Source organism: Stenella coeruleoalba (assembly GCF_951394435.1).
Source record: "Stenella coeruleoalba genome assembly, chromosome: 16".
NCBI lineage: Eukaryota > Metazoa > Chordata > Mammalia > Artiodactyla > Delphinidae > Stenella > Stenella coeruleoalba.
In genome coordinates, this window is record NC_137162.1 from 70,557,633 (window position 1) to 70,584,966 (window position 27,334).

At 37.1% G+C, this 27,334-nt stretch overlaps 1 protein-coding gene and 1 long non-coding RNA gene across 4 annotated transcripts in view; one reads left to right on the top strand and one right to left on the bottom strand.

Annotated features, from left to right (window-relative positions):
• Positions 1-24,374, top strand: part of TMEM26 (transmembrane protein 26) — a 47,173-nt gene extending 22,799 nt beyond the window's left edge. The window contains exons 3-6 of one of the 3 annotated variants that reach the window (XM_079900980.1): positions 402-569; positions 2,513-2,733; positions 17,430-17,506; positions 20,524-24,374. In XM_079900980.1, coding sequence (XP_079757106.1) covers positions 402-569; positions 2,513-2,733; positions 17,430-17,506; positions 20,524-20,948 — 891 coding nt within the window. In that variant the 3' untranslated portion in view covers positions 20,949-24,374. The remainder of the gene's footprint in view (positions 1-401; positions 570-2,512; positions 2,734-17,429; positions 17,507-20,523) is intronic. The other 2 variants (XM_079900981.1, XM_079900979.1) reach the window with 2 other exon arrangements.
• Positions 1-27,334, bottom strand: part of LOC307175226 — a 479,060-nt gene that overhangs the window by 43,095 nt on the left and 408,631 nt on the right. The window lies entirely within an intron of this gene.

The window sequence follows — 27,334 nt, forward strand, 5'->3', positions numbered from 1 at the left end:
GATGAAGAGGCCTCTGGACGAGAAACAAAATCTTAGAATGAATGCTTTGACCAGGATCATACATGCTTTCATTGGTTGTTGGTTTGTTTTATAATTGATCCAGGGTTCAAGGAAGGGAACACAGTGATCGATCCATAGATTCTATAGCTCTCCACAATGAACTCAGAGCATCTACATCCTCATAGACTTGTGGAAAAATAAGACATGTATAGTTGACTCTTTTCTCATATTAGCTGAAAACTGGTTTTCTATCTCAAGCCTATATTCTGATTTTCAGAAATGTTTATGCATACTATGAAACGTCACATATTTGCTCATAACCTCTTAGACACATTGAAGCCATCTTAAACTCTACCTACTGTGATATTTTTTGACATACTGCTTTTTAAAACACTTCTTAGTATTGCAGTAGCCAATCTGAAGGAATGTCAAAGAACACCAGCACCAAAGAAGACTTCAATCAAACTCTGTTGTCAACTGAACAAACCAACAGAGCGGATGATCTCATTGAAACGGTGAGAGCTTTCTCACTGTATATTAAAGGATCTAGCAGATCACCTTTTCACTTGGTGAGGATAACATACTCCATACCTTTCAGCTCATTCTTTCCTAGGGAAATTTGCCAATTGTTTGGCTCAGGAATTCACAAGATAATTGTATTTAAAAATACTATTAAACATATTTCACTTGCATAATAGGCATATATATCTTATATACATTAATAAATATATTTAACCTGCAGTATTAAGGAACCTTTAACACTTAGATCAGTCTATGTACAAAGAGAGATACATACATTTGTGAAGGAATGATATAATGGAAAGACTGGGATCTGCCCTATATATTTTTTAGGTGTTTATGTTAATAAATCAGGGAAGGTTTCCAGCCAAAATAGAATCGCTTGTTTGTTCTTCTCATGCTTGATATTTGGCAAACTAACCATGACCTATTAGAAAATGATATACTGGAGAGACTCAAGGCCAAGGCCCCTACCACTGAACCATGTTTTCAACAATAAGACAGGCTACAGATTCTGTGAGGTTGAACAGAGCTACTTCAAGCTTCAATCACAGCTTACCCAGATCACTTTGAACAAATCAATCTCACTGTCTCTCAGTTTATCATCTGACAATTGAAAATATTAACACTGCTAGTATGCTTCCTCCAAGAATTAAATAAAATGTATGAGAAGTCTCAAAGAAGTGTGCAAATGAAAGATTACTGATCTTCACTCACGGCTTCAATCAGGTTAGCATCCTGCCTTGTCTTTCATCCTCCCTTAACCTTTACACTTGACATCAGCACGTGATCAAGAGGGGTAAATAAATTTTGCACAGATATAGTTAAGTCACTTGTATACATCAGTTGGAATCACTATCCAATCCACTTAAGGTCTACACCCTTGTCGTCTTTAGAGATCATAACTGATAGGGCCAATAATATACTTTAAAAGTTATTTGGAAGTTAAGTGGGCAAGAGATGGCATCCAGAATACATGAATGGGTTGTAAATTTTTCTCAGAGTCCAAGAATAGGGGCAGAATAAAATTTGCTAGCTTATGAATTTTTGAATAATATGTTAAATGTTCAGAGTAAAAATAACCTTATAGTTATTCTCTTTCTTTACTTTTAGGTAATGAATAAACACTATTATATATTTTCTCCTTTGATATAGTGGGGGTTTTTTTGGTTTTGTTTTTTAAGAAGATGTTGGGGGTAGGAGTTTATTAATTTATTTTATTTATTTTTGCTGTGTTGGGTCTTCGTTTCTGTGCGAGGGCTTTCTCTAGTTGTGGCAAGCGGGGGCCACTCTTCATCGCAGTGCGCGGGCCTCTCACTGTCATGGCCTCTCTTGTTGCGGAGCACAGGCTCCAGACGCGCAGGCTCAGTAGTTGTGGCTCACGGGCCTAGTTGCTCCGCGGCATGTGGGATCCTCCCAGACCAGGGCTCGAACCCGTGTCCCCTGCATTAGCAGGCAGATTCTCAACCACTGCACCACCAGGGAAGCCCTGATATAGTGTTTTATAGCAATAAAAATCAAAAGAAAGATTTGTACCATGCTAAAAATATTACCAGATTAGTAAATTCCGATTTGAAATCTATAAAAGAAAAATACAGGAATTTTTAAATTTTAATACGGAATTTTTAAAATGTTGCTATGTGTTATACTGGTTACAGAGACTGATGAAATGATAAATGAGAAATTATCTATAAAACATTCCAAAATTGGTTTTTAAAATATCATATAGTACAATGCCCCTAGTAAGTGAAAGGTTTAAATTACTTTCAGTTATCAGGCTACCCCATTTTAAGGACCACATTAGCTTTTTTTTTTTTTTTTTAGCGTGTTCAGTTGAAAAGAGTTTTGCTTTCTTTATTAAGTGAAGAATCATTTTCTGAAAATGACCTTCCACAAAAGCTAACTATTGACTGACAGCCATGGTGAAGAAAGCCTCTCTCTCTAAGGTGGTAGTTCATAATCCTTCTGTCTGTATGACGTTTCTCTTAAACAGGCCAAAGTTTTTGTAAATAACTTATCTACAGTATGCGAGAAAGTTTGGACTTTGGGACTCCATCAGACATTCCTGCTAATGCTAATAATTGGAAGGTGGCTTCTACCCATTGGAGGCGGGATTACTCGGGATCAACTCTCTCAACTTCTCCTTATGTTTGTGGGGACAGCTGCTGACATACTGGAATTCACAAGTGAGACCCTGGAAGAAGAAAATGTGAGGTAAGAAGGCCCTGCAACGAAAAGACCTTCTTTTCAAGGTCAGGCCCACACACCTGTCTTTTTGTTCTATTATTTATATTCTGCATGAATAAGGATTTTCAGGAGATCATATATCCAGTGCTAGAATCACAGAATTTGTTGCTGTTCGGGTACATGTTAGGTACCAGCCCCCTAACACACACACACATATATACATATGTATGTATATACATACATATGTATTACCATATATCTATAAAAACTTTATATATGAATATGTCAAGGATGTTGCTGCTAGAGAAAAGGGGCAAATAATATTACCCATGGGTAAGAACAGAGAAGCTCTGACTGTTTGCATGACCACAGATTAGGTGAAGCCGTGGTTATCCGAAAACCTTCTGAGGGTGGAATGACCATCCCTAGCTTCCCTTTCACATGCTCAAGTGTCCAGGAATGTAGCCAATCATAAGGGTCTCTTCTAGAGCAGAGCAAAGCTACCATTCCAGGGAAGAACCTAGAGGTGACATGGAGAAATCACTCCTCTAGCCAGTTGGGGAATTTATACTCCCTGACGTGAATGCAGAATGGGGCAGATTAGGTTTTATTTTACTAAATTTTATTTTTAGTCAGTTTTGTTCGAAGTGCCCAAAGGCTATCTGGTGTAGATGCCTATAAATTAAAACTTACTGAGTTGGTACTTTTATTTTTGCCACAAGCAAATAAACTCAGAACCCCTGATCACAGCTGCTTATGGAACTACTTTCTTACCTTTAGGGATTTAAGTCTCAGTGCCTAAATGTACTTTCAGCTTTGGTTGTTTTGCACTATGCTATAAAAATAAATTGCAGTGAGGCTGGCTTTTAATTCTACATTTTATGCTGTGTTTCTCAAACAACGAAACATAAAGCTGAGCAAAATACACTAACTTGCTGAGTAAACTTAATACCCCAGTTGCAGTACAAAGTGTATCTGTAATCATAGCTTACCTTCACATGATCATTTCCTGTTCCATTTCTACTAAGTTTTCTTATACCGTAAGTAGACGTCGAATTTTAAAAAGAATCCAATCTAAGTTGACCCATTGTCCTCAGAATGTTGACTTTAGCTTTGTAGCTTTAATACCAAATATTTGGTCAGTGCTTCACATGGTATAACACATTTTCAGATACATTAGAATACTTACAGTACAATGAGGTTACAAGAAAATCATGAAGAAATCATGACCGAGCACATAAAAACAATAAATAACTACAGGCACAGTGATATGGACATGACAATATAAGGATGATTAATTCTACCTAAATAGAAGTAGACATATAAATGCCAAATATCTAGTGAGATGCATGGGAAATAGGGTAGGAGAGGGGGTTCAGGAGGAATATGTTTTGAGGGGCTGGTTATAAAAATGTGAGAAACGCCAAACTCAGCTACCTTAATGGCCTGTTTATGAGGCCCATCCGCAAGTGACACCAAGAGGCATTTTATAGATCAGTGTTTCCCAACAGATGTTGAATATTAAATAAGTTAATGATTAAAATGTCAATCACCGGGGGGGGAAATACCTTGAAAATTACGAGGGATCATTCATGCACCAACTCTTGACTGATCGTCTAGTGTGGGCCAGGTAGTGTGCTAGTGCTAGTGGAGACTGGGGAGCAAATGGTGAGCAACTGATGAAATAAAGGACACACAATCCTATCCCAACCCAGGTAATTTCAGTTCAGCAATTTCTTCACCCACCGATACATTAATCTGAGTGTTTTATAAATCGTTTTTTCTCATTTTAAACTTATACCATGTCCTGAGAATAGAACTGAATAAACTCTGCCCAGGTTATTGTTTTTAAGTTTCTTTTCAGGTTTCATGATCTCAGATGAAATCATTTTATTTTTAATATAACTGCATTGTGTCAGTGACCTTCTGTGGTCTCCACTAGACTCATGCATGTCTCCATCATGACCCAAAGACTCCAAAATCAAGGCCCAGAGAGAACTGAGAGTTTTTAATTCCCTCCTAAGGCCCACCTCCCAAGTTCTGATTTCATCTCAGGCCCCATCTATACTGCAAGAATTAACACTGCAAATTTCCATCTCTTCAAAGGAAATATTAAATCCTTCTCACTGTAGTGTAGCTTTCCTCTTTGGCCTCAAAAAGACAATCATGAAGGATAAATTTAATAACGACGTGTAGCATCTTTCCATGTGCTGATTAGCTATTCATATATCTTCCTTGGTGAAGTATCTGTTCAAATTTTTGCCCATTTTTCATTGGATTAATTTTTATTGAGTTGTAAGAGTTCTTTATATATTCTGGATACAAGTCTGGTATTAGATACATAATGTAAATATTTTCTCCCAGTATATCATTTTTTAATGTTGTCATTTGAATAACAATTTTTTTGAATTTCGATAAAATCCCATGTATCATTTTTTCTTCTCTGTAGTGCTTTGGGAATAATAGATTCTAAGAAATATTCTCCCCATCAAAAATTAGAAATATTTTCCAGTGTAATGTTTTCACTTAATTTTTGTGTATCATGAGGTAAGGGTCTAAGTTCATGTTTTGTCTTGTTTCATTTTGTGTTTTGGCATTATCCCAGCAGTATTTTTTGTCCCAGCTAGGACCAACTGTCTCAGCACCATTTGTTGAAAAGACTATCCTTTCCCTATTAAATTGCCTTGGTATCTTTGTCAAAAATCAATTGACCACATATGTAAGGAGTTTTTCTGGACTTTCTATTGTGTTTCATTGCTCTGTGTGTCTGTCTTATGCCAGTACTACGTTATTGAGATTACTGGAATTTTATGGTAAGTTTTGAAACTGGATACTGTAAGCCCTCTAACATTATTCTTTTTTCAAAAATTGTTCTGATTTTTCTAGCTCCTTTGCATTTCCATGTAAGTTTTATAATTAGCTTGTCAAATTCTACAAAAAAAATCCTGCTGGAGTTTTGATAAGGATTGTATTAAATCTAAGCATCAATTTGTGAAGAAGTGGCATCTTAATAATATTAAGTCTTTCAATTCATGAACATAAACTATCTCATCTTTTATTCAGATGTTCCTTAATTTCTCTCAGCAAAGTTTTGTAATTTTCAATGTATAGGTCTTGCACCACTTTTCCTAAATTTATTCCTAAATATTTTTCTTTTTGATAGAATCATTTTCTTAATTTCTTAGTATCATTTTCATGTTTTTTATTACCACTATGTAGAAATACAATTGACTTTTGTGTGACAATCTTGTACCCAGAAACCATGCTAAACTTGCTTACTAGTTTTGTAGACTCCTTAGGGATTTCTACATATGGGATAATGTCATTTGAAAGCAAAGATATTTTTGATTCTTTCTAATCTGTGCACCTTTTATTTCTTTTTCTTGTCTTATTGCACCAGCTAGAATTTCTTGTACAATGTTCAACAGAAGTATAAGAGTGGACCTTTCAATCTCAAAGGATAAGCATTCTGTCTTTCACTATTAAAGATGATGTTAGCTATAGGTTTTGCACAGATATTTTTAATAGATGCCCTTGATCCGTTGGAGGAAATCCCCGTCTAGGTTACTGAGAGTTCTTTCTTTTCTCTCTCTCTCTCTTTCTATGGACACTGAATGTTGTTAAATGTTTTTCTGTTTTTCTTATGATCATTGTGTGGTGGCTATCTTTTATTCTATTAATATGGTGTATTTCATTAACTAATTTTCAGATGTTAAATCAACCTTGACTTCCTGGGATAAATATCACTTGGTTATGGTGTATAATCCTTTCTATATGTTGCTGAATTTGGTTTGCTAACGTTTTGTTAATAATTTTTACATCTATACTCATAGAGCATACTGATTTTTAGTAATATTTTCAAATGATATTTTTCCTGGCTTTGGTATCAGGGTAATATCCTTCAATGAATACCTCAGGAAGCATTCCTTCTTTATTTTCTGAAAGACTTTGTATAAGACTGATGTTATATTTAAATATCTTTAAATATTTTATAGAATCCACTTAGGAAGCTATCTAAGCCTAGGGTTTTTTTATGGGAAGATATTTTATTACTAATTCAATATCATTATTTCTCATAAGTCTATTCAGTTATTCTATTTCCTCTTGGGTCAGTTTTGATTATATTTTTCTTTCTAGGAATTCTTACATTTTATCTAATTTTATTTTTTATATAAAGTTGTCCATAATATTATTCCTTTATACTTGTGTCAATTTCTATAGGGTCACTTATTATGTCCCTCCCCAACTTTTCATTCTGAGTTTGGTCATTTGCGTCTCCTCTATTTTTTCTTAGACTTCTCAATTTAGTCAGTCTTTTAAAATAACTGATTTTCGGTTTCATTGATTTTCTCTATTATTCTGTTTTATATTTCATTGGTTTGTGTTCTGATGTTTAATTTTTCCTTCCTTCTGCTTGCTTTGGATTTAATTTGCACTTCTTTTTTCTAGTTTCCTAAGATGGAAGCTATTGATTTGAAACCTTTCTTCTTTTCTAATATGGTATTCAAAGTTATGTTTCCTTCTTTATCTGCATCTCATAAGCTTTGATATGTTATCTTTTTGTTTAATACAGTTCAAATTATTTTCCAGTTTCTCCTATGAGTTCTCCTTTGACCTATGACTTGTTTAGAAGTAAGCTGTTTAATTTCCATGTGGGGATTGCCCAAATTTCTCCCTGTTGTGTTCATTTTAATTCTGTTGTAGTCTGAGAATATACAAAATTATTTTAACCCTTTTAAAATACTGAGACTTATGGCCTAGCATATGGCCTATCCTGGAGAATGTTCCATGTGGGCTTGAAAAGAATGTGTTGTCTGGTTGAGTGTTCTGTAAATGTAAGTTATGTCAAGTTGGCTGATAGGGTTGTTCAAGTCTTCTATATCCTTACTGATTTTCTGTCTAGTTGTTCTATCAATTATTGAGAGTGAGGCATTGAAATCTTCAACTCTGATTGTTGAATTGTCTATTTCTTTTTTCAGTATTGTCAGTTTTTGCTTCATGTATTTTGAGGCTCTGTTTTTAGATGTGCACACATTAATTTTTTAAACTTCTTCCTCATGTAGTAACTGTTTTTCATCATGAAATGTCACTTTTTCTCTAGTAATATTTCTTGTCTGAAAGTCTATTTTGTCTCATATGAATCCAGGCACTCTATTTTATGATGACTATTGACATGGGATATCTTTTTCAAACTCTGTATCTTTACATCTAAACTGTATTCCTTATATACCACATATAGTTGGATCTTGCATTTTCCTCTCAGTTAGACAATCTCTGTCTTTTAATTGGAGTGTATATTAATTTCCCAGGGCTGCCATAACAAACTACCACAAACTGAGTGGCTCAATACAACAGAAATTTATACTCTCTTAGTCCTCAAGGCTGAAAGTCCAAATCAATGTGCCAGCAGGGTTGGTTTCTGTTAGAGGCTCTGAGGGAGAATCTGTTCCCTCTTGTGGCTCTCTTGTGGCTTCTGGTGGTTGCTGGCAGTTCTGGTGTCCCTCAGCTTATAGACACATCACTCCAATCTCTGCCTCTGTCTTCACATGGTATTCTTCCCAGTGTGTCTGTCAGTGTCTCCAATTTTTCTCCTTCTTATAGGGACACCACTCACTGGATTAGGACACAGGTTAATCTATTATAACCTTCTCTTACCTTGACTACTTCTGCAAAGACCCTACTTCCAAATAAGATCACATTCTGAAGTCTACGCAGACATGAATTTGGGGGAACAATTTCCAAGCTTTTGCAATGTGTTTAATCCATTAATATTTAACGTAATTATTGATTTGGTTGAAATTTTTTTATTTATCTATCTATCTATCTATTTATTTATTTATGGCTGCATTGGGTCTTTGTTGCTGTGTGCAGGCTTTCTCTACTTGCGGAGAGTGGGGGCTACTCTTTGTGCGGTGCACAGGCTTCTCATTGCAGTGGCTTCTCTTGTTGTGGAGCATGGGCTCTAGGTGCACGTGCTTCAGTAGTTGTGTCATGCGGGCTCAGTGGTTGTGGCTTGTGGGCTCTAGAGCGCAGGCTCAGTAGTTGTGGTGCACAGGCTTAGTTGTTCCACGGCATGTGGGATCTTCCTGGACCAGGGCTTGAACTCGTGTCCCCTGCATTGGCAGGCAGATTCTTAACCACTGCACCACCAGGGAAGTCCTGATTTAGTTGAATTTATATCTGCCATTTTGCTATTTGTTTTTCTCAATGTCTCATTTCCTTTTTGCTCTTGTGTTAATTATTTACTGCTTTAAAAATATTTTTAATGAACAATTTCAATTCCTCTATTGATTTGTGTATTGTTTTATTACAGTGGTTACTGTAGGGAATACAGTATGATTTTAGATCTTCACACTCTATTACAAGTTAATAGCTCAATTCCCTCCCCCCTCTTTTTTGCAATTATTGTCATATACATTACATCTTTATATGATATAAGCCAGACAGTACAGTTTTATAATTATTGTTTTATAGACTTCTGTTTTTTTAAAGAAATTAAGAGAAGAAAAGATATGACTGTATATTTATATGTTCTCATATTTACTTACATATTTGAAGATGCTCTTTATTCCTTCTTGTGGATTTGAGTTACTTTCTGGTGTCATTTTCTTTCAGCCTGAAAGACTTCCTTTATTGTTTCATCTAAGGCAAATGTGCTAGCAACAAATTCTCCTAATCTTTGTGGAGAAATGTGTGTATTTTTCCTTCATGTTTGGAAAAATAGTTTTGTTGTGTGAAGAATTCTTGCTCCATAGTTTTTACTTCAGCATTTTATACGTATCATTCCTCTTTCTCCTGGCCTTCATTATTTCTGATGAGATGTTAGCCACTGTTTTGTCATTACCCTGTACAAATGAGTCGTTTTTCTTTTGCTGTTTTCAAGATTTTCTCTTTCTCTTTGGCTTTCAGGAGTCTGTGATGTGTCTAGGTATGGGTCTCTTTGTCTTAACCTTACTACAACTTTGTTGATCTAGGATCTGTAAATTAATGTTTTTCCTCAAATTGAGGAATTTTCAGCCATCATTTCTTCACTTTTTCTGATCCATTGTCTTTTCTTCCTTCTGGGACTGCTATTACAAATAGAAATGCTTAGTTGTGTTCCATAGGTCTCTGAGACTCTGTTCATTTTTCTCCTATCTGTTTTACCTACTAGTCTTCAGACTGGAGAGTTTTCACTGATTTATTTTCCAGGTCACTGATTCTTCCACTATCTCAAATCCATATGTAGAGTCAAACTGTAGAGTTCACCTAGTGAATTTTTCATTTCTGTTACCATATTTCCAAATCTAGAATTTCTATTTAATTCTCTTTTTAGTTTATATTTCTTATTTCAGTTATTTATTTGTTGAGTCCCTGTCATATTTTTCTTTAGTTTATGGAACATAGTTTTCTTTCATTCTTTGAAAATATTTAAGATAGTTGCTTTGATGTCTTTATCTGCTAAATCCAATATCTGGACCCCATTAGAGTCAGTTTCTATTGATTAATTGATGGTTGTTGTTTTCTCCTGAGCATGGGTCATGCATTCCTGTTTCTTTGTATGTCTCATACTGTTTTGCTGAAAACTGAACATTTTGTATTACGTTTTGTAGCAATATGTTATCCTCAGGCTTCCCCACATGCCTCAGGAGTCTTCTTGTCATCTTTGTTGTCTCAATAAATTGCCTGAACTTAATCTGAGGACTCTATCTCCCCGTGGATTGCAGTCACTGATGCTTCTGCTCGGACTTGTTTTTTGTTTGTTTTTTTAATTCTTATTTTTGTCTTTAGCATGGCTATTAGGGTCACACCTATGGTCAGCCAATGATTTGAGCAGGGTTTGTGATCAAACACTCTGAGCCCTTTTGAGTTCCACCCTCTGCTGATGGATCTGTGTATGAGCTGGATCGCACATTCAAGTTCAGAAAGTTTTCATATATAACCAGTTTTAAATTTCTACTGGGCCTTCTTGGATCGTCCCTGCACATGTCTGGCAAACTTGGAGACATTATCTAGCCTTTCTATGGCTCTCTTATTTTTGGAATCTCTCCATGAAATGTTAAGTTAGTCTGCCCCTCACCCCAGCTGGGGCTGCAACCTCTAAGTAGGAAAGCCATGGGCTTCCCCATTCATTTCCAACTAAATGTGTTACTTTTACTGACCACACCTTTAACCATGGATTTCACACTCCACTCCAAATCAAGTCAGCATACCCTGGTCACAAGGGGCCTCTGGTTTTCATTGCTAAGCTCTCCCTGGTAAAACCACCACTCTGACTGACCAAGGCAGCCTTAACATGCCCCTCAGCTTGATTAAACTTTAAAAAAGTTTATTCCTGAATATAAGCCTCTGCTCCCCCTTTCCTCAGAGCACTGATTTTAGAAAACTTGCAACTGTCATTTCTTTCTACGTCCCTTTGAGATGTAAGTCTTCTCTTAGACTCTTTCCAGCTTTACAGAGTAGGAATATCTTTCTCGAGGATGTGAGAGCCATCCCTTTGAAATGTGATCATCAGGAAAGATAACACCCCCATCTCCTAGTCTCTCTGGGACGACAGGAACTTAACTTATATCAGTGCCAATTAGCAAACATAGATGGCCCAATCACATTGACCAACTTCCCTCTCTAACAACCTCTAGTACTGTTCCACTAGCTCACCCCAGTGTTTAAAAACTCTTCTGATTTTGTTTCAGTGGGGGTGAATTCAGTCTCTCTCCCTTACTGCAGACTTCAATGAAGTCTTCATTGCCTATTTAACTGTCTGGTGCCATTTTTCCTTCACATAGCAAAGCTGGAGGTTTAAGGGAACATCCCATGGGCAAGAATGCCTTAGACGCTCACTGTTCTTAACTGAAGTTCTACCAGGTTTTCATGAATAAATGTTACTCAATTTGTTATTTGCCTTTGGTTTATTTCCAGAGATCTGAAGTGGTCGTTTTTGACAATTTGTCCAGTGTTATGTATGTTTGCTGGGGAGAGGATTTGCTGACCATTTCATTCTGCTACAGCCACCCTCCAACATTTTAACAAGTCTGAATTTCAGTATAATTGCCAGGAAGAGTTAAGTAGTTATTTACACCTTTGGAGATCACTCTCTGCAGTCTTTTTTTGAACACAGATCATTTACTGAAAAGAAAAAACACACTTGGTAAAATGTTCCCGTAGCATTACTGCTACTTCACTGTGAATATCTGACCAAACAAAGGAGAGTTTTTCTACGTTTACGCTATGTGTTCTTTTAGTTTAGCTCTTTTTGCTTGATGAAGCATTTCTTCCAGGTTAGCTTAATAGCTCATTTGCTTGCTTTCTTTCCTTTTCTCTCTCTCTCCTTAATTTTTTTGCTCCTCTGAAGAGGTTTGTGGGATGCTTTTTAAAAAGCTAGAGCAACTCTATCCACTGATTATCTCTTATCGATAGGAGTATTTACACTTTCAAAAAGAAACAGTTAAGCAAATTAGCAATGCATGAGAATACACCCTCAAACCACGCACCAAAATAAACTCAGACTGGCTTAAAAACTTAAATATAAGACAAGACACCATAAAACTCCTAGAGAACATAGACAAAACATAAATCATATCAATGTTTTCTTAGGTCAGTCTTCCAAGGTAATAGAAATAAAAACAAAAATAAACAAATGGGACCCAATCAAACTTACAAGCTTTTTCACAGCAAAGGAAACCATAAACAAAACGAAAAGACAACCTATGGAATGGGAGAAAATATTTGCAAACGATGTGACTGACAAGGGCTTAATTTCCAAAATATACAAATAGCCGATACAACTCAACAACAACAAAACAACCCAATCAAAAAGTGGGCAGAAGATCTAAGTAAACATTTCCCCAAAGAAGACATACAGATGGCCAATATGCACATGAAAAGATGCTCAACATGGCTAATTATTAGAGAAATGCAAATCTAAACTACAATGTCGTACCACCTCACACTGGTCAGAATGGCCATCATTAAAAAGTCTACAAGTAACAAATGCTGGAGAGGGTGTGGAGAAAAGGGAGCCCTCCTGCACTATTGGTGAGAATGTAAGGTGGTGTAGCCACTGTGGAAAACAGTCTGGAGGTTCCTCAGAAAACTGAAAACAGAATTACCATATGATCCAGCAATCCCTCTCCTGGGCATGTATCTGGACAAAACTATAATCAAAAAGATACATGCGCCCCTATGTTCATATCAGCACTATTCACAATAGCCAAGACATGGAAACAACCTGAATATCCAGAGACAGATGAATGGATAAAGAAGATGTGGTACAAATGTACACTGGAATACTACTCAGCTATAAAAAGAACAAAATCATGCCATTTGCAGCGACATGGATGCAACTAGAGATTATCATACTAAGTGAAGTAAGTCAGAAAGAGAAACAAATACCATATGATATCACTTATATGTGGAATCTAAAGTATGACACAAATGAACCTATCTATGAAGCAGAAACAGACTCACAGACATAGAGAACAGACTTACGGTTGCCAAGGTGGGGGGGCGGGGTGGGAACAGCTCTTAGCTGTTCTAGGAGCTTTATATGTTTAACATATTTAAACAATATATTTAATTAAAATTATAATATAAAATCCAATAGCTATTATTACTGTCATCCTCACATTTGGGATTAGTAGATGCAAACTATTATACACAGAATGGATGAACAACAGGTTCTATTGTATAGCACAGGGAACTATATTCAATGTCCTGGGATAAACCGTAGTGGAAAAGAATATAAAAAAGAATGTATATTTATGTATAACTGAGTTATTTTGCTCTACAGCAGAAATTAACACATTTTAAATCAACTACACTTCAATAAAAAAATAGCAATTTATGACTTTATTTTTACTTTTCACCCAATAGTTGTGGTGCACTGATTTACCAAATGCTAGTCTTTTATCCTCCTAGTTTTCCAAGCAGAGAAGTGATACATCTATAATTATACTTCAAATGATCTTTTGTCTCTGTATGAATAGAGCCCATTGTCTGCTTACATGCTTCTCAGTTGACGTTTATGAAGACAGATTACACATGAGAAAATGGGGCAAGACAAGTTGGGGAGACAATTACACAACAGAGACAATGCTGGAGAAATTGACTCCAAAATTCCTTCACAAATTTGGAGTGTTTGCCATTTAAGCTCAGTGATGTATTTATATTCCAGCGTTTAACCTTCCGGGGTAAATTTTACTGTCTGAATTAATAATACAAATTTGTCTGCTCCAAAGATTTTCTGGCCATCTTTTCCAAAGTTATTTTTGATAACTTTAGTAATAGGTTTCTCAACACCCACATTCTCCCATATTGTGTGTGTTCAGATAATAATACTTGGGAATGCAAAAGACATATATTTGGTATTAGAGGGTTAGAGTTTGACTTACTTAGGGCTAAAGTCAGTTTATTATTTACCCCTGTTTTGTATAATAATAAAATTAAAACACAAAGAGTTTAAGAAATATGTTCACATAATAAAAATAAAACTACTATTACTACTACTAACAGTAGTAGCGGATAATATTGATTTATCTCTTGCTGTGTTCCAAGCACTGTTCTAAGGGTTTTAGTTGTGACGAGTTACTTAGTCTTTACGACACCACCATGAGGTAGATACTGTCATTACCACGATATTATAAGCTGAAGAATGGCAGGCAAGAGAAGTTGCAAGAGTCTCAAGGTTACGTGGTAAAAAATAATACTTAACTTGTGGTGGAATACCATGCTTAGTCTGTATCCAGTGCTGTTCTAAGAGCTTTATATGTTTAATATCTTTAAACAATATATTTAATAAAAATGATCATATAAAATCCAATAGCTATTATTACTGTCATCCCCACATGGAAGGTGGGTAAACCAGAGCACATGGTATTAAATTACTTGTTCCTATTCGTGTAGCTGGTAAATGATTAGTCTGGGACTGGAAGCCCACATCCTGTCTCTCTGGTGAGGGTTAGAGCTGGTATTTGAACCCTGGCAACCTAGCACCAGAGCTCGTGCTTTACCACTTCTTTCTGCTGCCTTGCAGACAAATTACACATGGGTTTTTTCGTAGAATTACTGAAGTCTGAGATGAGAAGAAACTTCAAAAGTGACCATCTATTGAGAAACCTATTTTACATCTGTTACAAAATCCTCTCCAAAATTTTCTCAAGTTTTTGTCCAGACTTTCTTTGAAAACTTTCACTAATAGAGAATATACTAACCCCAGGGGCAACGTGTTCTATTTTGAATTAGTATTATTAGAAAGTACTTTCCTCTACTGGGATGAAATTTGGATTCTTACAGGTGCAACTCAAATCCTCTGAACCTGAATTGGCCCTCTGAAGTCGTAAGAAATAAGTTTAATTCCTTCTCCACAATGATAACCCTTTAAATGTATGAAATCAAGTTTTAAAGCAGTCTTCTCTAGTTTTTAGTTCCTTGAACTATGCCATGTCTAACATGGCTCTGAGTCCTCTCATCGCCCTAGTCTCTCTTTTTTGGACCAAAAATGTTTTCAGTGTTCCTCCTAAAACATGAAGGACAACACATAATATGTCAGTTACACCCTGAATATTGTAGAACAGAGCAGGGCTAAAACTGTCCATTTCCTTCATGGAAATACTACCATGGAAAGGTAAGAAGGTGGATGCTGAAATCACTGGCCAAAGAGAGATAATAAGTGTTCGTACTTTGTCGAGCTGGTATGAGGATTAAGTGTGATCGCAGAGCTAAACACTTAGAAAACTGCCTGCCACATAGTATGAGCTCAGAAACGGCAGGCAAGATTATTTAAAAATTCAGGCGCTTACTGAAGGTCTACTATATAGAGACATTGACTTTGCAAAGAGGGAAAAGTTATAGACTGCATTCCCTAGGCATTTTCACTTAAAATTCTAGACTTTAAACTTCTCGGGAAGAGACCTATGATTGCATCTGATTTTGGAAAATCATAAATCATGTCACACTGCGGACTCATAATTAGATAACAGGAAGGGAAAATCCTTGAGCCTTTTTAATGGCTGCTGCTGTGAAGTGCTACCTCTTCCATCCTATTCTAGGTCATCCAGTTACATCCTGTCAAGATCTTTGGGGATCCTGATGATGTCTTCTGGGGTATTAGTTTCTCATCCAGCCCCCAATGTCATATGTGCATATGAGAAGCCTTCCATCAATGTCGGCAACCAACTCAGTGATGAAATGTGAAGTAGAACAGAGTCAAAGGCAGAGCCTGCAGCGACCCTTGGAGAGCTCCCTTTACAGATCCCTGAGTCATTTACACAGTTAGGAATCCACCTAACTGTGCTCACACTCAGAACATTTCTTAATCTTGCTAATAAGAACACTATGGGAGGCTTTTTTCATGAGCCTTGTTTAAATCCAGTGTCTATTATTATGTATGTATCATTATCTGCTTAGTAATCCTAACTCTATTTTAAAAAAAAGGAGGGGGGGAGAGAGAAAATAATCTTAGCTGAGTGCCGTTGTTCTCAGGTAACCTGTGCTGATTCTCAGGTAACACTGTCTTCTTCAATAAGGGCTCTCAGAAATCTTTCAAATAATCAGTTATATAATCTAACTAGGGATTAACAGTAAATGTGCCTTTATAGTTGAAAATATACTTCTGCTTCATTTTGAAAGTTAAGACTTCATTTTTTTGTCACCAACCTTGTCTTCACCGTTAACTGCCAGGACAGATAATGATGGCTTAGAAATCTCATTTACAGATTCTCTCAGAGTTTTAAGATCTAATTTTTCAGGGCCTCAATACTCGAAGCATTTAAAGATATCCCTTACAATCACCTCATTGAGTTTGGTTTCAATTACTGTTCCCTGATGTTTTTCTATCCCTCTCCATTCTGGAAATCCCTCTTGACAGAGAAGTTGGCAACAAAATCTGTTATTACACCACTAACCTCAAATTGATAATTTCCTTTGGGATTTTGCTGTAAAAACGTGACTTTGAGACTTCTTTCGGATCCTTTGCGTTTTTGTAACCTCTCTTCTTTCTGACTTTAGTCTTCAAGACCATTTTCCTAGGTCTATGACATTTGTATTTCTTCCAAGTACAGATCCTTTGATTATTCGTTCAGCAATTCCTTCCACAAATATTTGTTGAGTGACTGTTATTTGCCATGTACTGTTATAGGCACTGGGGAAATCCAATGGTGAATGAAACAATCACATCCTTTAATTTACATCCTAGTGTCCAATGTATATCTTTGATGATTGGATTTATCTCCCTATGTTTTTTTTCACCTGAGGATAACTTTCTTTTACATGCTAAGCTCTTAATTGTTGAGCCTCATCTAGGCCTTTTGAGATGTACTTTTAAGCTAGAGCCTTGGGAATCTTGGAACAATTTTCAATTTCCCTCCTTGAAATTCCTTGAAATCAGTCCTCTGAATTTCCAGGTTAATGTCTAACTTTTGTCCTAGCATTTCCCTCCCATAATGTGTCCATGATTCTGTAAAACTAAATACAGCAATATAGGACCAAGAGGCTCTGTCATAATTCACACAGATGTTGGCACATGTGCAAGTTGGGTTTTAAGTCCCAGATTTTTTTAAACTTCTTTTTCATTATTCCATTTTAATCATGCATGAATTTTTCATGGATATCTTATATCACCAAGATATTCTGACAACTCTCAAGAGGTTTATTAGGATATAGTCAAATATGAGAACAAAAAGAGACAAGATTTTTCTGCATGTGTTCGTATTTTTCATCACTAATTTAAAATTTTGTCTGCATTCTAGGAATAGCCCTGCTCTGGTCTATGCCATCCTTGTTATATGGACCTGGAGTATGCTGCAGTTCCCACTTGACCTGGCAGGTAAGTGTCTGATGTTTGCTCAAAGAAACAGAAAAGTACAGCTCTTGATTATGAACTGCAGTGAAGCTAAGGAAGCATTTGAGAGGATTATCTTTTTTTTTTTTTATCACTTCGATATCTCAGTGTTAGTTCCAGTTCAGTTTAGAAGACAACTAGGTTGAAACTTAGGAAAGCCATGATCCACTCTGGTACATGGTGAGCCTGACACAATTAAGTCGATAAGAGCACAGCTTTATGTTCATTTCATACAGTAGTTCCATCACTTGCAATGTGTAAAAGCTTCTGCAAATTAGTTAACACATCAGCGCCTCAGTTTTTCATCCATGCAATGGGGATGATAATTATTGCAGTGAGGACTGAGGGTCCTTGTGATGACAAAAATAAGACATAGTTTGTAGCGACTGTGCTTCAGCACACTTACTGGCATGCAAATGTTATCTCCTGATTTTTTAAGGGGCCATTTTCATTCCTTTGTCAGACCCTTGTATTAGAACTTCAAAGGGAATAAGAGCAGGTTCAGGGCCACACGGGAAATTAGATTTTTCCTCAGTATTGGCTCTTAAAGTCCCATTGGGCTTATTTTAATAAAGACATAAACCCCCAAGACTTTGCAAGAAGTAAACGGTTTTCTGGCCATTTCATACTGATGATCTAGAGCTGCATTATCCAGTACAGTACCCACTAGCCACATGTGGCTGTTTAGATTAACATTAATTAAAATTAAATAAAATTTAAAGTTCAGTTCCTCAGTCACACTAGCCTGCTCCGTGGCTGCATATGGCTATGATGTCAGACAGCACAGATACAGAACGTTTTTCCTAACACAGATGGTTCTATTGGAATGCATTGACCTGGAGTTATCCCATAACTTCTAGGAGCCCTGGAATTTTTTTTTTTTTTTTTTTTTTTTTTTTTTTGCGGTACGCGGGCCTCTCACTGTTGTGGCCTCTCCCGTTGCGGAGCACAGGCTCCGGACGCGCAGGCTCAGCGGCCATGGCTCACGGGGACCAGCCGCTCCGCGGCATGTGGGATCTTCCCGGACCGGGGCACGAACCCGCGTACCCTGCATCGGCAGGCGGACTCTCAACCACTGCGCCACCAGGGAAGCCCGCCCTGGAATTTTGATTTGGAAATTCTCCTGGATGCCACTTTACTCTGAAGAAATTCTAGGATTGAATAGTTACGTTTTCCTGAAGTCTGACTCCTTTCTTACGGTACCCTACCTGATGGCCTCAGGGTTAGAATTAATCTTTGTACAGAGATATTTAATTTTTTTCTGCATCTTTTTTTGGTCCACTTTGATAGGCACAGAGGTTTTAGGGGCCATTTTAGACCTTAGCATCCACTTTGCAAAACAAAATTGCCAACAGAAGGAAAGAGTGGCTGTGGCTTTTTGGAAATGCCCCAAACCTAATTACTAGTTAATAACTGCAAACAAATGTATGCCAATAACACACACACACACACACACACACACACACACACACACACACACACACACACACAGAGATTTTGTTGTAATGTGCCCCAGAAGGTACTCTATACCATTAATCAGCTCGTGTCCTCTGCGAGAATATTAGGCACCTTCAGTTTAGATGTCGAATAATACTTTTAGGAGGTCCTCTGGGAGCCATTTCCCGACCCTAACTTCTTAGGAACGGTGACTATTGATCTTACGTTGGTTTTTCTTTTGTCATTCCCTCTGCTGGGCCTCACCCTCCCATATCTTGTGGTTTACCGCCTTGCTTAGAAAATTTTTATTTAAGAAAGAAATTCTGTAAACTTTCAGGGGTGATAATGTTATGCAGCTGTTTGAAAAACAAAGACCAAATGTTACTTCTGACTAAATCACTATTGTGTTTCCAACAAACGGTACGTTATGTGCACCCATATCAAAGCAGCTTCATAATATTTGCAGGCTCCAGTAGACGAAGGCATTCTTTGTTTGAAAACTCCAAATGGAAGTCTTCATTATTATAAAAGGATTATTTTCTGCCCTTGACCCTGAATTAAATTTACATTTTAGAAATTAAAACAAAAAAGGTTCATTTGTTGATTGGACCTCCTTTTGTTCAACTGGAAAATCAGTAATCATATCCAGTCTTTCTTGTAAACTGTGCAACAAAATCATAAGGAATTAGACAAAATAAAATAACCATGGCATTTATTTGGGCTTTTTTTCCCCACCCCTGTTAGAGAGATATGTTTAACGTGACTTCAGTTTGAATTTGAAGATAAGTGCTTGAATTTTCACAACACAATTTACATAGAGGGCCAGGTGAGTCAACCAGTAAATAGGCAGGTACCAGAGAGGGGATGCAGACAGCTCTGGGCCACCGACACTCTGTTTCATCTCCCAAATTTAGCAGCCAGGTAAGTCATGAATTATCCTCAGGGAAAGACAGTGAGAAAGGAGAGGTGCCAGGGGTGTTAGTCTAATGGAACCAAAAACAGTCAGGGAATAGGGGCCCCTCTCCTCAAAGCTGTCATTGTTCTCCAGTTTTCAAAGGAGGAAACTGAGGTCCAGGCAGCCTAAGTAACTTGGCGTGCATCTTGCTGTTAGAAAATGAGGAAACCAGGAGAGGAAGCCAGGCTCCCTGACTTGAGGCTGAGAGCACCCTGCCGTGCTGCCTTCCTACTCTGCAGACTTCAAAGACAGACAGGGCGGCTTCTTCTGCTCTTTATCCTTTCTAGCCTAGTTAATTGTGCTTTCCCCAGTGTGAGTGAGGACTTGAAGATGAGCTGATTTTTTTTTTACGTGGATAGAAACCAGAGGCTGGCTTTTTTTCATGTGTGTCATTGGACTTATAACAGATGATCCATTTTGAATATAAAATGCCCAAGGATGTAAAATGGCAGGGTGGTTACACTTGTTTCCCTCCAGAATGAAATTACAGAATCACTCCCCATTGTGAATGAGCGTAACCCCCATGGCTGATGACTTGTCCCCACTTCACTCTGCCTTACTTTTCTGCATGTCAGAGAGCTACGGTAACTGGTCTCTCTTGCGTTTTCAGTACAGCATGTTGTGTGCCCTGTGTCTATGGCAACAAGGGGGTTCCCCAGCCGGTTCTTTTGCCAATACAGTGCCGACCTGTGGAACATTGGAATCAGCGTCCTCATACAAGACGGTCCCTTCCTTGTTGTGCGACTCATCCTGATGACCTATTTCAAAGTGATCAACCAGATGCTGGTGTTCTTTGCTGCCAAGAATTTCCTGGTGGTGGTGTTACAGCTCTACCGCCTGGTGGTGTTGGCCTTGGTTGTCCATGCTTCCTTGCGGAGTCAGCAAGAACGCCTGAAAGGAGAGCACAGACGCCCAGGTGTACCAGCTGAGAGTGGGGTCTCACCTGGGGTCTGGGCAGGTGGTTCGAAGGAGGGCTTGGCTATTCCTTTACAGGCCTTGCCGGTCACCTCTGACGACTCTCCCCTGACCCCATAGTTAGTCACCGAGAGCAGCATGCCGCCAGAAGGCTTGACTTTCCGGTTCCTATAGACAGAATCTTCTCTCTCTCTCTTTCTCTTTTTTTTTAACCTTGGCATATAATAATTTTCAAAAGAACAACATAAAAAGTGATCTTAAACCAAAGCCGAGGAACTTCTTTTTCAACGGAATGAAAAGAACTTTGATTAGTGGCTGTCGCTACCACGTCTGTGTGATGGCATCAGATGCTACAGTTGTTCAACCGCTAAGTGATTTGTTTGTCTTGAACTGTTTGAAAAGCTGCGGACAGGGTTACAGTGACACATGCCCTCAAGACATTTAATGCAGACAAACTGTCCTGGCTGTTACCTGAGAATAGAGAAGCTTTGAACTTTGGCTCTATTGTCAGCCTATCTCATCTGATCTTTCCTGCAATGTCCCCCTGACATCAAAAAATGTACATGCAGTGAATGCAGAATAAATGAAGGGAAAAGTGCCTTTAAAATTACCTCACTGTGGGCTGGAAGCAGTGAAAATCTCTGCCCAGCTGCCATAGCATCAGGAGCCCTATTCATCGCTGCACAGACCTTCCCAGGAAAAATCATTTTTCTGGGCTGCTGTAGTCTTCTGTCATGGCGCATATGCTCTTACGGAAATGTTAGTGCTTTGGCTTGGGTGCCGCAAAAGTCACAGCAAGCCATCCTGGTTACGGATCTATTGGTTGGGAGGCAGGAAATACTTGTAATGCTAGCAAAGTCACAATTTCCATTCTAAACATGATTTGCAGTATTCGTTAGCATTTTCCTTAACTCCACTTTACCATTTTCTATATTGCCAAGTCGAATTGCGTGGGTTGATGCAAGAACGCACTGCAGCAGTGACTGAAGGTGTTTCAGGCCCTTTAAGTGTTACCATAGTCGCTGGTGTCTGCCGGCTGTCAAGGTAGCTCCTCTGCACTGCCACATCTGGAGCCGGCCTTTGGTCTCAGGGAAGATGCTGGTGATGGAGACTTGCATTAGCCCTACTCACGGCCAACGGCCCTGGATTAGCGAAGGGGATCAGAAAATGCCCCAGCATCGTGGAAATCAGGAAATGCGCTTTTCTTCCCTGCATTACGACCGCATTTCCCCAGTACTGAAATAGCCATGCGTTCCCTTTATATGCCTCTGTACTTTCCAGATGGAGGCGATTCAGAACCTTTTAAAATGATTTTTTGCTTTTAAAGATACAGTGTGAAAATCTACCTGTTATAAAGTATAATTACTTTATAGCAGTAATTATGTAAAGCAAACAGCCCCAAAACTGTTCCTTTAGGGTTCAAAGCATAATTCCTCCTTGTTATTATGCTCAGGAATTGAAAGGGACATTAAAGATAAGGCAGGGTGTGACCTTAAATTGGGTGTGACCTACCGACAACCAATTGGGACAATTTCAACTATAAATCTATGGGAGAGGATATCTGTTCAAACCATTTAATAAAGAGTTGCATAGGCAAACTCTGTTCTTCTACAGAAAAATTAATACTTTCCAATTAATAGCTTCTCCAGTGCCTGATAGTGTTTCTATTTCTTTCTTTTTCTTCCTTGTGTTTCTAATTTTAACAATATGATGATTGTAAACTTACACATGAAGCTAATGGAATACATTTATAATTTTTCATAATAACTTTATGAAAGTTAAGATCAGGAAATTATATTCATATAAAGAACTTGACGACTTTTAAGGGCATGCTATTTAGAACGCTTAGCAATTGAAAGCAAAATAATAACTGCTATTTATAAAGACGCCTCAGCAGAATCTGTTTTTATGTTGACTGTCTTATGTTGAATGTTTTCCTCCACAACATGTATGTGCTGCTTATTATTGCAGATTTGCTCCTGGGCATACCTTTCACGTTCCAATTTTTTTCTTCCAGCCAAACAAATATTGGGCCTCTAAAAATAGATAAAGTATAAAGCAGTATGGCTGTTACAAGGATAGTTTTTAAGTGCTTTCAAATCTGAGACTGGGCTTGGCTCTGTGAAAGAGTTTCTAGTATTTAAGCATTTTGTAATTATAAAGCGCCCTGGACAGCAGTTACTTCCCAGAGGCTGACATTCTGGGGCTGGCTTCTGTTGTACCTGTAATAACATAACGGACTTAGATCATCTATATAATGCGATGCAGGCCATACCTCTCTTCCAGCCTCCACAGACACAGAACACGCATGTCCCCAACCACTGAAGAAAGTGGCTTATTTGTGGTTGCTGGTGCTATTGTTATTATTGTTACTGTTGTTATTTAATTGCTTGATTAAAGCTCAATCAAATGTGCTTCCTAAAAACCTATCATTCCATTTGTGAGAAAACACAGTGCGCATGTTTTAGCGATGCTGTGTAGAAACACACCTCATAACCATCTTGTGGGCTTTCTTCACTTACTAGAGGAGTCTCCGAGGACATGACTTGACACTGCAAGATTAGTGATCTGTCTTTCTCTTTGACTATTCTGTTAATTTTTATTTAAACTGGAACAGATAACATAAGAAAATGGAAATTTTTATTGGCCAATAACATTCTTTCTAATCTTCTAAAATGAAGATTGTTACACAAATTCATCAGTTGGCTCTGTTGTAGTTCCACTAACATGTAGTAGCACTTCAGGCCTTTTAAGACCAAAAAGATGTGGCCAGTTAACTATCAGCATTCACTATCATAATATTAATTGTTAACTTGTTATTTCACAGACTTTTCAAAGCCCTGGGAAGGCATGCATTTCAGTGCACGTTTTAGGATTTCCATACAGGTTTCAGAGATCCACACTGACTCTTATTATCTCTGGCATTTGATCTCAATGACTCAATCACCTCTCCTGTTAAAAGAGAAAGGATTGCATAGGGCCACTGTCCACCTTCACTCTACTCCAGTGTAAGGAATGTGACATACATGCTGACATACATCTAGAGCCTCAGAGATGTAAATGAAACGTCAAACCGTCTAGAATTATAAGAACAGAAGAGACTGTTACTTTTTTCCCCCTAATTTCAGACTTCGCTATTTACTTAATGGACATTCTGATCCACTCTCAGAAACATCTGATTTGGGGTTAAACTAGGCAGCTGGACGACGTTTATGGCTTTGAGGCTTAAATAACTTTCTATATGATGGGAGTAACTCTAAACAACGTTTGAATAATCAGCTCCTACAGTCTTATATTTCATGGGTGTCCATCCTCTGGATCTTTCTTACAGAAGTATTTTATAAGAAAATTTTCTGTGAATTATTTATATTTATACTATTTTGGTATGAATGACATTTGTATTATATTATATACATTAAATAGTTTGTGTACAACTTTATCTTAATGTCTGTTTTTTGCCTGCATTTCCTGTCTTTGTTCTCTACTGTAATTCAGTTTATTTATTTTTTAAGCTCTGGTTTAAAAAGAAAACTGATCTACTTAGAATATGACTAAAGTGGCATTTCATACTAGTGTGGAAAGACTGACCAATTTTATAAATGATGTTGGGATATTTGGCGAACCATCTGGAAAAAATGAAGTTAGATTTTTATCTCATGCAATACATAGAGATAAATTCCAGATGGATCGAAGATCTAAGTGTAAAAGTGAAAACTATAAAATATTAGAAGAAAATATGGAATGTCTCATTAGCATCTGGGGAGTGGGAAATATCTTCCAAAGCAAGATATAAACCCCAGAAGCTATGAAAGAAAAGAATAACAGATTTTCTTATGTAAAGATTCAAAATTTCTAAATGGCAAAAGGTATCAGGAATACATCACTATTATCTACTTTTTGGAGAAAGGTGTCAGTGCGCTCAGACAAGAGAAATGAGAGGTAAAGAAATTAGGAGGGAGGAGCGAAATTTATCGCTTACTTCTAGAAGACTGAGTCTTGAATATGCAGGAAAAGCATAGGAAAACCTAAGAAACTGTTGCAAATAATCTGAAATCACACAATAATCAATAGCTTTTCTATACACAAATCAACATCACATAGAATATATATCTGAATAAGAGATTTCCATTATAATACGAACTAACATCATAAACTACATAGGAATAAATTGAATAAGAAATGTGCAAGATTCGTGTGAAGAAAACTTTAAAATGACTTTGAGGACCATCAACGAATAATTTAACAAATAGAAAGACATATTCTATTGGGAAGTGGTAAGAAGCCTTGATATTTTAAAAAGTCAATTTAAAAATCAATTTCTCCTAAACTGATCTATAAATTTAATACCATCTCCATAATGAATCAATAAGATTTTAATTTTTAATGACTACACAAGCTGATTCTAAAGATATTATGATTAATTAAGCATGAAAGAATAGCCAGAAAATACTAAAAGGAAGAAAAAAGTTGGAGAGGGTGCTTTCAGCATATTTAAACACATTAAAGAGCTACAATAAGCAAGAGAATCTGATTCTGTCAAGAAGAAAAATGGAACAGAATAAGGTCAAGAAATAAATTGAAATACATAAGGATTTTGATACATGGTAAATCATGGGGCTGGGGTTGATAGACTATTATAAGTGGTTTCAGGTCTGAAAAATATCAAACTGGATCCCTACTTCAATCCTCGTATCCAAAACATTTCCAGATGGATCAAAGAATTAAACACTAAAAATAAAAAACACAGAGAACTTTGCTTTTACAATCGCAATGGTGAGAATGTTTTCAAAGCAAGATATAAAACTAGTAACCGTAGATGATTCATATATTTCAACTTGTAAAACTAAAAATTTTACATCTTAAAAATACTATAGGTCAATTCAAAAGTTGAACAACAAACACGGTAAATATTTTTGCAGCAAATGTAACAAAGCATTAGTTTTCAGAGCAAACAGTAATTACAAATAAGAAGAAAAAAAATACCCACTGGAAAAAGGAGCCAAAGAGGTTACATATATGATTTACTGCAAAAGATATAGTTAAGAAAATGGAAATCAGACCACAATGAAATACCGTTTTTCAAATCCAGACTAAACCATAAGATAGCATTTTTCAATTAGCAGGTTGGCAAAGATGCAAAAAACTTTTAGAATGCTGTATTAGAGGGGATCAAGGGAAGTGGGCATACTTATTCATTGGTGGTGAGGATGTAAATTGGAACAATCCTTTGGAAGACAGTTTGGCAATATCAGTCAGAATTAAAGGTACATTTATCATTTGACCCAGCAATTCAACTTCTAAGAATGTAGCCTGCAGATACATGTGTGCAAAAATATGTATACAAGCCTGTTCAGAGCAGTATTTTCTCAGTAGTTGCTACAATAGCAGCATAGTCTCCATCAATAGGGTCATTATTAAATTACGGAACATCTAGACTCCATAATACTATGTAGCTTTTAAAGAGACTGGAGTAGGTCCATAAATGCTGATAAGGAACAATCACTTAGCTATTTTATTACATCAAAGTAAGGGAGAAAACCATGAGGTGAGCATGTCACTCTTTTTATAAATGTTATCCATGCCTTGTCCAGTGGCTAGAAATAGAGGAAATGATGCTCAAATTTCCAGTGATCATGGACAGCCCCCCATTTTTTTTACCTTAATGCTGTCTATAATTTGAAAGTTTTAAGTATGCATTACTTTTGTAATTTTAAAGACAATTATTAACAAAAAGAAATCTCACTGACTTATAGAGCCTGCTGCTATGTACAGAGACTCTAATATCATTTTGCAAATAAAGGAAAAGCCCACCATTCTTTTTCACCCAAGAAGATAAAAGACTTTGCCATTATAACTAAGGATGCTTTAGATAACTCAAAGGTTTAAATCGTATCAAATTCTGCTTGCCTTACGAAGTGTTAAACCTTAGGAAATGAAATAATGAATAGATCTAAAAGACCCTGGAAAAATCAAACTGACCAAAATGATTCACTGGGTCTTGATGAACACCGTGGAGACCACTTTACAAGAGCCAGTCTGACACTTTCACACTCCATAGAGTGTGAAAACCATAGAGGAAGACAAACCATAGCGGAATTTCACATTGAATTACAGAGTCAAGCTGATTTCCCCAGGACAGAGAGAGAACTAAAGGAACCCTGAAAGACAAAACTTCAGAAAAAATCTGGGCATCTGTTTCCCAGTCCATATTTACAGCCCATCTAACTTGTTTATGTAAACTTTTTAGATTTTTGCCAAATATTTACTAAATTTATAATTGATTGTGATAAGTGATCAAATGGATCATATGCAAATCTGATCAAATTAGTGAGGGAAACAAAAATTCCTAAACCAACTATATGTCAGATATCATATAGTCTTTGTATCTAAACTAAGAATTTCGGGCAAGGGAAATTGGATCTGCAAGACAAAATATGTTTTCTCTGTGGAAGGTGTTGTTCAGTTTCTACCAAGTGCGTAGCTGGAGAGTTCAGATGGTTGTGGTT